The sequence below is a fragment of the Chamaea fasciata genome, unplaced genomic scaffold (assembly GCF_029207755.1).
Source record: "Chamaea fasciata isolate MVZ Bird 193981 ecotype frontalis unplaced genomic scaffold, bChaFas1.0.hap1 SCAF_9, whole genome shotgun sequence".
Taxonomy (NCBI): domain Eukaryota; kingdom Metazoa; phylum Chordata; class Aves; order Passeriformes; family Sylviidae; genus Chamaea; species Chamaea fasciata.
Window position 1 is genome coordinate 19,548,729 of NW_027094094.1, and position 14,251 is coordinate 19,562,979.

Consider the following 14,251-nt stretch of genomic DNA (forward strand, 5'->3'; position numbering starts at 1 on the left):
GGTGTGTTTGTCCTCTCCCTCTTTTTTCTTCAGGTTCAAAACAATCCACTATTGTCACCAAGCCACAAGCTTGCCCACTCTCTTGCTATATTCAGCCTAATCTGAACATCAAAACTCTCACGTAGGCAGGAGTAATGATCTCTTGCTTCCACCTCAGAGATGACAAAATGCCCCACCTCCACCCCCTTGTCCAAACTCATCTGCTAGGAGATGACAACAAGGTCATTATAGTGCAACTGGAAATAGTCAGGAACGCTGAAAATTTGTGGCAATATATTTTCTATCAAAAAAAACCAAAACAAAACAACAACAAAAAAACCAAACCAAAACAAAAAAAAAACCACAACCAAATCCCATCAACCTCCTAATTTCAACTTGCAGACAGAAAGCTGCTGGGCAGACAGTGTTCCTATTACTTATCTACAATGCGTATTTTCCCCCTAATATCTATTAGCACCTTGGTCTGATCTCACTCTTCCTGTCATTAGGGACTATTAGGGTCCATCCGCAGCTCAGAGGGCATAAAGCCACAAAATGCTGCTACAGAGCAAGGTTGATGGGTCATCCAAAGTCACCTTCACTTTAGCTCCTCTGCAAGCTAAGGACTGGGGAGGGAAGACAGTGCTGCCTGGCCTCATAAGAGCCCCCAAATCAGAGCCAGGCACTGTCTCAACTTAGAGCAGCCCAGGAGCCCAGCCAAACTATTATTTCACAGGTTGCAGTAGAAACACATCTTCCATCTGGGAATAAACCCACATGGAAAAGCAAGCAAGAGCAAAGCCTAGAAACCACCAGCGAGGGCAGCTGTGGCAGTGAAGTTACTCTCCAACTCCTGCCAGCACTGCAGTGGCCCCAGTGGGAGCATGGAGCAGAGCCCTTGATCCTCAGTTTGGGGCACTGGCAGTAGGACCATCGGACAGCTCTGTGGGCAGGTTGTGCAACTGCACCCCACTTAGGTCTGCCTTAGAGTCCAGGGTGAGTAAAAATACATTGGATATCACTGCATACCATGGCCCAAGTGGGGCAACAGTATTGTCTATTCACATTAAAATGAGCAGAGCTTGCTGCTTCTGTAAATGTGGTGTATGGCTTATTGCCTATGACCAGCTCTCTGAGCTATTGGCTGCTGCTCCTGTGGTCCTGGCACTTGCATCTGTTCCAGATTTTCCTCTCATCACAGGTTTGGAGATGCTATGGGCATGGGTGTGAGTCACATGAAGGCAGAGGGAAGGCACTGCACGAAAGCATGCAGAAAGGCCAAAAAATTGCTAATGAAGGTAGGTGGAGACCATAGAAGCAGTAATAAGAAGGAAAAAGCACTTTAATCTTGATTGAACAATTTCCTGTTACAAGAATCACAGGTTCACATTAAACCAAGACCAGAGAACTGCCACACAGGAGAAAGAATATAAGTTTATTTTAAAAAATAATAATTTAGCTCAAACACAAACAGGATTGTAGAGTGTTGACTGAAGCAGGAAGAACAATATTTATCCAGAGAACTTAAAATAGACCAATTTTTCTCTCTTGTGGATGATACTTTCAGTGCCCTTCCTTGTCCACAGCTCTGCTTCAGGTTCTCATCTGCACATAAAGGTATCCTGACTCCTGGGGCTCTTAGTAACAAGGTAGAGGAGACATGGTGCCTGCTGCACATGAAATGCTGTTCCTACCTCCAGACCCTCCATGATCCAAAAAGCCAGAAGAGCAACACCAGCATCTAAACCAATGTGCAATACAAAGGGAACAACTTGCACTCCTCTCTGGAAGTCTACCTACCTATGCCCCATTCCCAGCATCCTGGCCAAGTGCTCCCACCCACGCCGGAATTCACCCCCCCCACCCCCCCCCGCCCACAGGTGCTGTACACAGAGGTGTAGACACAGGCCTTTGCAATACTCCTCCCTCCCCACTCTCTTCTCATCCAGACCTGCGGATCTTCCACCTTTCTCCATGCCTGCATGCCACACATTTCTTGGCACAGCAGCAGTTCATTTCACAGTGATGGGATATGCCCTGGAACACACTCGCCACTACTGCAGTTTTTTCTCATCTGTGAAGTGGCCTTTCATGCAATTGCCATTCTGATACACAGGGCTGGCCCCCTTCCTTCTGCACCACACCATGGATTTGTAGAGAACAAATCCAGTACCAGCCAGACACAGCAAGAGAAGAGCCAATATGTCCAGGCAGAAGTACTCATAGAGGGAGAGGTCGTAGACAGCCGGGCGAAGGTAGGGTGCCCCATCGTGACGAAGGATGTACTCCAGCCAATACACTGTCCTGTTGAGAGCGTGCATTGGTCTGTCCAGATGCAGAGCTGAGATGTGCTGGGCTGCTTTTCTGTAGCTGCAAGGGAAGATCACTAAATATTTACCTTTTGACAGAAACTTCATACCTGAGAATTGGCCTGAGACATCCAGTAATGCTTTCAAGTCCCAAATAATACCTTGAGAGAGGGGGGAATTTCTTCCATTCTTCTTCTGAAAGGCACTCTGATGGCACTTGCCAGCCATGAAGGCACAAGCCAGAGTGTATTTTACTTTGTGTTTTGTAAACAACACTGAGAGTTTGGCTTGCAAGTTACCTGTTCAACGAGTTCATGTGTATGGTACTTTCTGAGGGGAGTTTGCACTCTAAGACCTCACCCAGCATGAAGCTAAAGTTGCACACTTGATGAGTGGCCAAACCCTTGCAGGTACCAAACTGCAACACCTCTTAATAGGTTAAAAATACAAAATATTTTAAAAATCAAGTGCTCAGAGAACATTTAAAAAACCAGCAGTTGCACATGTCCCATTAGAAAACAGGAGCCCTGTGCCACTTTTCTGTTCCTGATTCAGTTCTAGGAAAAAGCAGAGTATATAAGTGACAGAAGGTCACTTTTTGACAAACTGGTCCCTACACTCTGTTTGCACCAAGGAAGAGCTTGATGCTTCCAGATGCCTCACCTGGGGTCAGAGATGACTGTGATGACAGCCTGGTAAAGCTCCTCTTCTTTTACTCTGCTCCAGTCCATGAGGATACCCATGCCCTTCGCCTGCACTCTGGTCATGATGTCAAACTGGTCCCCATAGAAAGGAAATCCCACCACTGGCACACCGTGATAAATTGCCTCAAATATACCATTCATCCCACAGTGGCTGACAAAAGCTTTCACGTTGGGGTGGCCTGCAAGTAAAAAAATAGTAGCAAGTCAATGCCTTCCATGTTGCAATAGGGCTACCAGGGGGTTCCTCAACACACGATGTGGATGTATGTCTAGGGAAAAACAGGCATGCTGAGCAGAGAGGATGCTACCCTTTGGGAATACATCTGGCTTTTGGCAGCCCAAAATTGCTGAGTAGAGCCTGGAGGAGAAGGGAGATAGGAGCCAAGCAGCTTCAAGCAGGTGTTAGGTGAGGATCGTGTTTTGTACAGTTCAGACACATAAGAAGCTACAGACTTAGATCCACACAGGTACTGCTATCCTTATGTGCCTTTGCTGTGGTTTGGGCTAAAATCCAGGATGTTGCTAGTGGCACACACATACACAGAACCCAGCCTTACCTAGCAGGTCATTCTGGGGCAGCCACCCCATCATCAGCGTGTTCTCACCCAGGTTTCTTGGCTTCTGACCAAAATATCTGTGGGAGGAGAGAGAGGAAGGGAAAAAAGGAAAAGAGAAACACACAGAGAACAATAATAAATTCAACCAGATCAAGAGACAGAAAGCAGATTCTCTGATATGAAATTAATCAGCCCTCAACATTGTTTTTCGTCCAACTCAAGTGGAAATGAGTCCCATTCCCTTTTCACCTCCACACCACCCTTTGCGGGAGGCGAGCAAATGCACCAGCCATCTTCTCCACCAAATCCCTTGGAAGAGCTCGGATCCCGATGCCAAAGGAGACAACAACGACACCCGCCTCTGCTGCTTCCACCCAGAGACGCAGACCCTGTGGGCAAAACACACACAGATGCCTTGAAGTATTGTTGCAGAAGGGCCCTTCCCACTCTTGCCTCTGTCAGTAGAAAGCTGGCCACAGAGAAGATGAAGCCAAATCCACCTGGAGCACAAAGCTACATGGTTTTCACCACGCAATGAACTCTAAAACCGCTGTGATTTTTGCACCCAGCCAGGGAAAAATTACTTGAGCACTTGGTGGTCTTGGTAGTTGCAGGGAGATGTACAAAACCCGCATTTCATAGCATTATCTCCTGCACTGCAGGTAACACAATTACTCTTTGACAAGAAAGGTTCTGGAAACAGAGGGGCCATAGAGGAACAACCAGGGCAGAGAAAGAATTTGGAGTAAAAAGAGGAAGGCTATTTTCCCATTACCACTAAGAGAGGAGGCCTGTCAGGGTCTCTAGATGTAGGCTGATACAAGAGACAAAACATCACACAGTCAGGAACAACTTCCTGGAGAGTTCCTACAAACTCTCCAATGTCAAAGGCTCCTGGAAGGGGCAGAAAGTCTTGTCATCTTGACAGGAGAGTTCTACCCATCCTTGATAGCTTCTTGCAGACAGCAGATTTAGTTTTTGATCACTGGACAGAGAGGTAGCTACCGATACAGTAAAACCCACAGTTCTTTGTCCTTCATTTAGAGGCTACCTGTAATGCCACAGAAACAGTGGCATCTGTTTGGTGTATCTGAAGAGAGTCTGTACTTTTCTTAACCAAAGCCAGAAGGTAGTAGGGAGAAGAAATCAGCAACCACAGCTGCTGTGAAGCAAACAAGGACTATTTCTTCTAATGCCAGGCTGGGCTGAGTCTATTTCTCATTATGAATTCTGTCCTGCTTCAAATTTCTTGTGTATCCCAGTCAGGAGCATTTTAGGGAAGTTCAATAAAAATCTGTCTTTGAAAATAGCTACTTCCTAAAACAAACATGTAGGAGAATTAAAAAAAAAATCAGAATGAATTTAAAAAATTAAATAAAAAAAGATTTTTTTTAAAAAAAATCTGTTATTAAAATAGAAAACTAAAGTGATTAATTCAGAGTATTAACTGTAGTCTAAAAGCTAGGGGATCAGAGCACAAAAGAGTTACAAAGCACATCTTAGTGTTACTCTCCAGGGATATTTCTCCTTTGTTGTATGCTTCAGAGACACAAATCTGTCTTTTCAGAAATGCTTAGAGTGCCCTAAAACAATCCAAGAATCAAAAAGTTTACAACAGAGATATTTTGCTTTTTCCATTCTTTTGAGTTTCACATCCTTTGAGCAGTACGACCACTGCAACTGCTAGAGAAGAGAAAGTGCTGGTTTTCCTTTTCTAAATAAAAGTACAATGACTCCTAAACCAGATGACTGTGTTATCCATTACATTTGGGCCATAACATTTAACCTTCAGAAACAGCATTGAAGTTGCCAGGGAAGCATGGTTGACCACCAAACGTTCTCACTTTCTCTCAAATACATATCTATATTTAACCAAGTCCTAATTAGAAGCAAACAAAATCATAGTGATTCAAATAGGAAGAAATAAACAATTACATTTCAAATGGGACATTCTTTAAGGTGCACCTACAGAGGCCCTCTCTTCTGCTGGCATCCCATCGTGTGGACACAGATGTGCCTACCTGCTAGCATGACAGCCACCACCTACTGCAGGGCTCTGGGCTTATCTCCATCATTCTTTCCTTAGGTGCCCTGGGATCTGTTCTGGAAGCTGTGAAGCACATGAGTAATGCCCTAGCAAACAACTCCCTTCTTTATAAGGCAGGTGTGTACGTGGCCAGGTTGGACCAAGCCAGAGTTTTGCAAGAGTTCTGTGAGGCAGCCACCCTCTGACACAGCTTTCGGAGCACCTTACGTGCGTTTCATTACCTGCAGCCACGTGGGCAAGGCTCATGTGCAGTCAGACACATCTGGAGAGCTGCTTCTTAAGGCCCCTGATCTCAGTTTTTAACTGAAAAATATTGGCATCTACAGCATCAGTTAAAGTTGCCATCAGGGATCTCGACAGGCCTCTAATAATTTGAAAGTTAAAATCTTATTTCCATTTTAGACCCTTAGGACACCAGGACACCTTGACTGCCCAAGTTTTACTATCCAGGCTTATTTCCCCTCAATGTTTGTAAAAGTGGTAAGACAAGTCCTACTCTGTTCCAATACTGTCTTCAGCCAGAGGCTTTAGGAGCTTGTCCCTCTGAATTTTTCCTGGGATTAGTGAAGCATAGGTTGGAGAAAGCCTTGAGAGGAGTTTTCAGGACTGAACCTTGAGAAAAAGGGGATTCTACCCTTCAGTTTTCTCCATTTTGGGATTCTGCACTGAATTTAATGAAGGAATAAGAATAGCTCTCCCCTGTGGTTTCTTAAGACTACAAGCTCAAGGACAGAAATGCTCTGTGAGAAATAGGGTGAAGGAGGAAATTCTGGGTTAACATATCAGTGATGAAACAAGGAAGATTAATTGTTCTTCCGATTTCCACTTTAGCATAGGAGCAAACAAAGTATTCATTATCAAGTGCCAAGGGCAACACACTTCCACCTTAGGAATTCCACACACCATTTTACATGGACAGTGAGGCCAGATTCCACTTCAGAGTGGACCACTTAATTCTACATCCTCCCTGCAGCCCAACAGTCTTCAGTGTTCTCTGTCTCGCCGATGCACCCACAAGCATCAAAACACAGCAGCTTTCCAGACACTTGGGGCTTCAGAACTTTTACAAGGTTCTTCCAAAGAAGATCTGTACTAAGTAGCTTCCCCAGTTGATGTGCAATCATAGATCAAAGCTTGCTTGCACTTACCACAGGAAGGGGCTTTGCAGGCTCAGCGAGAATCCCCCCTGTGAAAATGACATGGGGGAGTGTTGGACGGGGAAAGTCCAACACCACATCATTACAGAGGAAGAAAAGACTAGTTCCATGAACAAGGTCCAACATGGATGTCTTGGGCTCCACCCTATGCTTCTCCATGAGACGTTCAAACTTGGGCAAGATGACCAGTTTTGTAGCCACACGAGTGATTATGTAGACCAGGAGATTCCAAGTCCTACCAAAAAAGCCCATCCTGTCTGTCATCAGGGAGTTGAATTCAGGGACATAGGCAATGGGGGAGGTGGCACCAATCTCTGCTGGGAACCAGAAACCAGTGGAAATCACAGCATATTTGACGTTTAGGATGTGGGCCAGGATAAATCCGCACATCTCATTGGGGTCCACCAAAAGCAGGTCAAAGTGCTCCCACTGGAGTTTCTGCAGAAGGGTAGAATTTCCCAGTACTAGGTCACAGTTTTCCAGGTACTTCTCCAAAAACGAGAACACCTCCAGAGAGGTCATCTTCCCTTGAAAGACACGCCTTATCTTCTCCTGCACCCAGGCATCTGCGCTCTCTGTGCTGAAGGTACCCCAGTACCTCTGCACACGGAAGCCAGGCAGGGAGGCCTCCATGTCCCGACCTTCATGAAGGAGCAGCACAGGGTCATGGCCCCGGTCAGTCAGTGCCTCTGCCACCCGCATGAAGACTCGCAAGTGGCTGTCAAAGACTATGGTGGGCATGATCAGCACCTTGGCACAGTGAGATGGCTCCACAGTGAATGCAGTCACTAGGAGAAGAAGAGCAGCAGGGCATGGTAGCACCTTCATCATCTTCATCACTGCAAGGAGACAAACATGCCATTAATGTAGTATCTCTGCCATGCACTCGGCAACTAACAGTTGTGATTGTAGCTGCAAGCCAGGACTCATGAGCTGGGAAAGGAGAGCAGTCTGGAGTTCTTCACTGGGAAACATCCATCCCCATCCACTCTGCCTTACCCGAAAAAAAACCAAACCAGAAACAAACCCATAAAAATACCCCAACAACCAAAGTCAGATATCAGGGGAGTTTTCCAGAAAACCTCTTCTCTGTGCTCCTAAGGCTCAAAAACTAGCAGCCTGACTCACAGAGAGTTACTGAGTGGCTGAAGGGACTATGCTGGGTCACAGCACCAGCAGGGACACTTGCTGCTCAGTCCCTGTTTACCGCTACAGAACCAGCTCAGCTGGATTTTATTTTTATTTCTGTCCAGCCAGAACAGCTGGTTCTCTCTAAGCCCTTGATGTCTGTGCAAGCTCACAGGGAGGCCTGCAGAGCTTGGTGGAAATGCCAAGACGTGTGCTGTGGCTTTGGCCTTCACATGGCTGGCAAGGCACCTTGCTCAGCACAAATGGGGCAGGAGCAAGTCCAGGTCACAGCAGGACCCACTGAGAGGAACCACAATCCCAGAGAGCACAGGAACAGTCTGGACAGAGCTGCTCCAGTATGGATGAGTCACAGGAAGCTCTGGGAAAAGGGCTGGGAAGGGAAAGCAGATGCCAGGATACTCATCCACTAGAAGAAGGCAAACCCAGAAAGCAATCCCAGAGATAACATGCAACACCTGTGGCACACTGACGCCCCTTAGTCACACTCCTAAAACCGTCATCCCCTCTTCAGTTTAGTGAAACACCCAAGATTTCTGTTGTGTAAGGGATGTTGCTACATCACTGGAAGCAAATGCGCCTCACCCACACCTAGCATTATTTTGGGAGAAGAATTATGTGATAATTATTTGGGAATAGTCAGAAGCAGAGTCGTTTTCTGAGAACCCAGTTCAGACATGCTAGGAAGCAGCAGTGGGAAGAGGAAGAAGTTACAATGGGAACTAGAAGTGGATTTTGGATGGCCCCCACACACTAAGCCCTGGTGGGGCTGCAGGAATGTGGTAGAGTAGAATTTGGTACAAGATTTTCTAATAGCCCCTCCACTAGTGCTTGATCAGTTAAGAGGTGGGAAAGAAAGCAATGGACAAGATTCTGCTAAATACAATCTTCAGACTACCCTCAGCAGGCCTCTCTCTGGCCAAACTAAGCACATAAACGTGCAGACATGAGAGAGTAAAAGTGCCCTGTTCTCCCTCCATTGCTTTCTTGTCCCATGAGGGGATAGGACATGGGAAAGAAACAGAGCAGCTGGTGGTTGGGACCCTCCCCTGTTTCAAAGGCAATTCCTACTAGTGCTTGGATTCCCACCCTTCCCACCCTGGGTCAACTGTGTGGCTGTGCCTGCACGAGTTATAAGAAACATGAGAAAAGCTAACAGATCCCAAGAGGGTAGTTGAACCCACAGAACAAGAGCTCCAGGAGAATGTAGACAAAAGTGATGGGCTGGAGAGAAGAAACCATAAGCTCTACAAGGAAAGTAAGGATTTGCCCAGCATCCTGCCTCCCTAATAGCAGGAAAAAAGGCTGGCCTGTGACAGTGTTGGTCACAACAGAGCTACAGCCCACAAAGCTGGTCTAGTACTCAGATTACTTGAGAGGCCCAAAGGGAACCTATCCTGCTCAACACCAGGGAAGGTAAAGCATTTGGTTATGACATTCACAGCAGATCCAGGAGCATATGCTGCTTCCAGGAAGCAAGGGAGGGATGGCAGCCATGTACTCCTGATCTCCTCTGGGGTGGCAGGGAGTTAAGGACAGAAGCAAGCACAGGCTTGTCCTGGGGCACCTAGTGGGTCATACATGCATGTAAGTCTGCCAAGAAGAGTAGAGAGGTTTTATATGTGGGGTAGGGTGTTTTCCAATTGGGCAACAAGTAAAAGATGAAGAAATGGTCCAGGTAAATCTATAGTTGTTTAAAGAAAAAATTTATCACCCATCTTCAGCAAGGACTGTATTCTGCCATGGACCTACATGCCAGACACTGCTGAGGCCCTCAGCTCAGCCAGGACCCTCTGGGGACTACCAAAATCTGAATGACAAGCTGTCAATCTTAGCCCTCAATTCAGGAGCAGATGCTGACGCAGTGAGACTTGCAAACTGTTCTTGGTGGTTTCATCTCTTCCAAAATCAGGAGCAATCTCTAAAGGTGCTGGCACCTCTTCTCCCTGCCCAAGTAACAAGGGAGGCTGTAAATCTTGCTAAGAGGTGAGAGGATGCCAGGCTGCAGGAAGAGACCTTTTTTCCTACTTCAGCTCAATACCACCAGAGATAATCTCTGCTCTGTCCATGCCCAGAGAGGTATCCTGGTCATAGCTCCAGCCCTAGAGTTGTGCTGGATACACCAGACACATCCCTGATTTTTAGTGCTTTTGGGATATAATGAAGGCTAACTACCAGCAAAAAGGGCACAAGGGCTCTCTGTCCCTTGTCCAGCAACTAGTCATTGTTGCAGTCTCAGGTAGATAGCAAAGGGGAAGGAAATCCCAGACTTAGACAAGGGCTAAATGCCCCAGTTGAGGGAAGGCTCAAAATTCACCTGCTCACCTCACTGGTTTACCTCTTACTAACATTGAACAAAAAAGCTGCTCCATGAGCCCTGCAGCAGGATCCTCCAGCCTGGGCAGCTGCTATGGCCAGTGCAGCACAGGCTCAGCCCAGTTCTCTGGCTATGGGAGCTCAGCTACTGCAGGCTGCAGGCAGGTAGTCTTCAACAGAAACCTTCAAACACCTGGGCATGGGAATGTGATTCTCTGGGAAGGTGAATTCACAACTTGTGCCTTGTCAGAGGTGCAGAATCCAGTAAATGACAAAAAGTAAATGACAGATCCAACACTAGGCCTGAGAGCAGAGTAGACAGAACCATCTCCTTTGTGATCTGAAAGTCCTAGTGGCTACATCACATAAATACTTCAAAAATAACCCTGCCACTGCAACGGGAAGGCTTGTCAAGAGAGAACAGACCCTTCCCTGTTTTCATGACAAGTGCTTGGCAGAGCCATGTCAGCTGGGTGATTTACACAGAGTAATGCCCCTAACACCACAATTGACACTGGCAGCCAGAGTAAGGGCTCAAAGGAACGGTGGGAAAAGCCCACACTACAAATGTTTTAAGATTCACCACTGCAGCATTCAGGGCAGAGCAGGCAGCTCAGTAAGAGCAGGACCTGGGAAAGTGAGATAGTCACTGCAAACAGCAGCATTCCCCCCTACCCTGCACTCCTGTCCACCTTCAGCTGCTGAGAGATTGCTTTCACAGCCACAGCAATGCACTGATGCTGAAAAGTGAGGCAGCAGAAAGGGAACAGAGAGCATAGCCCTGTGAAAGGACCCTGAGAAACTTCCTACTGGGCTGAAATTTGTCCCACGATTTTGCCCTGTTTAACATGTTTGACAGGGTGTGGCTTTGGTATTGATGGAAAATTACACCAATCAAGTGAAATAACTGAACAGCTACAGCTCTAATTTAATTTAGGTGCCTTTTATTGGGCTGAAGTACTAAAACCTCTGACAGCTAACAGTCTAGGCAAAGAACCCACAAAGAAAGGGATATGAACAGGCTCAAGTGAAAGGACTGCCATTTATCTCTCTCCCTCTCCCTCACTTTTTTGTATTACTAAGTTCCTGTCCAGGACCTGGAAGCCCATATACATGGTACTGAATTATTTCCCCTCCTGCATCCCAGTCTCTATGCAGCTCTTGCCCACAGTAAGAAATGCTTTCGCTGCAAACTTCACAGGAGTTAATAAAGCAACAGAATTAATTGAAAACCAAAAGCAAAAGATAACTTCACCTGGATGCTCTAAACTCTTCCTGGAATATGGTACTGAAGTTTGCCTGTTCTGTTGGGTATGATCCAGAAAAACCAGGGCCATCTGCTACCATCACGTTGATGACAGCCAGCCTAGCTGCAGCTAATTTATGGAAGCTAAGACTCAGTGAAAGCAGCCAGGTATGCAGCTCCAAGAGCAACTTTATCACTGCAGGAGAGTGTTGCACTAGAATCAGGGGCTGCCCAGGGGAATCCCTAGTAAAAACCAAGAGGATACAATACTGTACAAAGCAAACAAAGCATAGGTTGAAACAGGGAAGTTTAACCATCAATTATATCCAGCCCAGTGCTTGGTGGGCTTCTGCACTCTGGTTTTGGTTTGTCATAGACTGACTTAATCAGAGTCACCTAGGTAAATTACACTAACACTAAAACATTAATATTAGCACTATAATATACTAATATCACAGTACACCAATACTAGCATTAGTTTTTTAGGATAGAAAACAACGATGAAGAAAAAAATATCCTTCAGATATAAGCATTCCCTGGCAGTCTACAACCCTGAGGGTTCTTTAAAATATTGTTTGCACACATACTGAATGGTGCACAGATGGTCTGCTCAAAACAAATACCTTTCTCACATTTTTCCTTCTACATATTCATGGCAGCCCACTACAAGCACACAGAATGAAGGAAGTCAAGATGTCCAGAGGACCAAAGGGAACAATCACAGCAGGTCAGTGTCAGAATGATTTATACTTTTCACCACATTGGTGCTACTGCTGCCACAAAACACCAGAAGTGCTCTGGCTTATCTGTTTTGGGCCAAGATTGATGTAGTCCCCAAACAGTTCATAACTTTTGGTACTTTGGATCATCTTCAACATCTTTTCTGTCTCATTAGAGTTATATGGAAGAAGTTCTACAGGCGAGGTGGGAATCTGTAGGTTAGCAGGAGGTTACCAGATGACAGATCACTGCCAGGGAACCATGGTACTAAAGGAAATACTGGTCCATAACAACTGAGAAAAGAAATAAAGATCTGGATCTCAGCTTGTCTCAGTATTTGAAACTACACACATATTCAAGACCTTGAGCTGGGAGATGGTGTCAGACACCACACATCTGCTTCCCCACCTGGCCTCTCATCATATATTGAATCTGTCTAGGTAGTAAGAGAGATTTCCCCCATTCAATATCCACAGGCTTCAGGTCTTCTGAAAGGAACAGAGATGATTTGTGACACCGGGATGCTCTGCAATAGCAAGTGCTTCCAGACAGCCTTTTCCTCTCGCTTACAACATGGTTGTAAGACAGAAGCAGCTGATGCGAGACACTGCCACTTGTGAGTGGTCTGAGGTCTGCAGTGTGCAAGCAAGTTAGAACATTATTTGTAATCCCTGGATGAAAGAGAACAGCTTGGGGCCATTTCCAAATAGTCATGTGAGCCATAGACCTCAAAGTGAGAGCACATGACAGGGCAGAGCATTATCTGGTCTTCAGAAGAAATTGTGTTTGTGTGACACTCAAGTTAAATAAGTTCTTCAGACTACAGAGAAAACGGGGAAGATACAAGGGCACCAAACCTTAGAGAAGCAGTCAATAGGAATGGAGAGGAAAAGAGTCTTCCCATTTACTGCATTGTTATTTCAGCTTCTTTCTGCAGAGAAGCACCACATTTAAAGAAAAGTTATTAAACACCCCAGAAGGTTGTGAAATCTTGTGTAGAAGGCTGTGGGGACTGATAAAGTCCTGACAGACAAGTCTGATCACATTTGACAGTTACAGGAGTAGAGAAGCTAGGGGTGAGTCTTATCTTCAATGAAACAATTGACGCCCTCATGTAAAAGAAACCCACAACCAAACCAAAGAGCTTCTTGGCTCTGAGCACGCCAGAGGAATGAGACTTGGCTGAGCTGCCGTAAACAGGGGTTGAAGAGGGTTGCATAGGAAGAGGAGGCAGAACAGGAGACGGAAGATACTCCTGAGATGTAATCTTCTAAAGGAAGATGAAGCAAGTTACACAAAAGCGCTCTGAACGCGTGTCCGTGTGCCAAGGCTCTGGTCCTGCGCATTGAAGCAGATGCTGAACTCGCGCCCGACAGCAGCCTCTCTGGAGCAAGCCAGGCTGCACACACGCTTCCGGGCAGAGCCGGGACCAGGCTGACAGCAGGGAATTCAGACCGAGTCCCTGTCTCCCCGGCCGGGCAGCGCTCGGGTGCTATCAGCCCAGCCCTACGGCGCTCACCTGGAGCGCAGCTGGCAGCCCCCGCCCGCGGTCACCCCGACCCCCGCCCGCGCATCCCACCGACGCCGCCACGCCGCAGGGCGAAAGGACCCTTCTTGCACGGCAGCCGGGCAGAACACGGCAGCGGGACAGCACCGCCGCTGCGGAGCCGAGAAGCGTCCCCGGTGGGACGGGCCGAGAAGCGCCGGCCGCAGCTGCTGCCGAGCCGGCTCCTCCCGGGCCGCCCGCCCCCGCCGCTCCGCCGCGGTGCCGGCACCCACCTGCAGCGAGTCCCGGCCGAGCGCGGCCCGAGTGAGAGGCGCGGCGGTGCGGGAAGTGGGAGGGAAGAGAGAGAGGGAGGAAGCGAGGGATGCGGCCGCCACCCGCCCGCCTTCCCCTTTCAAGCCGGCAGGCGCAGGTGGGGCCGGGTGGCGCAGCCCCTGCCCACGGGCCGCACCCCGGGCAGAGCCGAGTCGAGCCCGGGGCTGTGGCACGAAGGCGGGGCGAGAGGGGGACGGGGTGGGCACCGAGAGCCGCGCCTGCTGCCCCGGCAGGTCAACAGGCAGCGGGGC

The 14,251-nt window shown here is 47.5% G+C and overlaps 1 protein-coding gene across 1 annotated transcript; it reads right to left on the reverse strand.

Moving 5' to 3' along the window:
• Window positions 1-1,865: 1,865 nt before the first annotated feature.
• LOC136293694 (2-hydroxyacylsphingosine 1-beta-galactosyltransferase-like) lies at window positions 1,866-14,030 on the reverse strand. The gene is made up of 6 exons (XM_066190626.1): window positions 13,961-14,030; window positions 6,745-7,592; window positions 3,799-3,938; window positions 3,550-3,626; window positions 2,952-3,171; window positions 1,866-2,349 (listed from the first exon to the last, which is right to left on the reverse strand). Exons 2-6 carry the CDS (start codon window positions 7,588-7,590, stop codon window positions 2,034-2,036), a joined length of 1,599 nt encoding a protein of 532 aa, XP_066046723.1. The 5' UTR covers window positions 7,591-7,592; window positions 13,961-14,030; the 3' UTR covers window positions 1,866-2,033.
• Between the last annotated feature and the right edge of the window lie 221 nt (window positions 14,031-14,251).

Coding starts and splice junctions, on each gene's coding strand:
- LOC136293694 (XM_066190626.1), bottom strand. CDS start 7,590: ATGAAGATGATGAAGGTGCTACCATGCCCTGCTGCTCTTCTTCTCCTA. Junction 3,939..6,744: donor CTGCAAAGCCCCTTCCTGTG/GTAAGTGCAAGC, acceptor TTTTGCCCACAG/GGTCTGCGTCTCTGGGTGGA. Junction 2,350..2,951: donor ACAGTCATCTCTGACCCCAG/GTGAGGCATCTG, acceptor CTTCCCTTGCAG/CTACAGAAAAGCAGCCCAGC.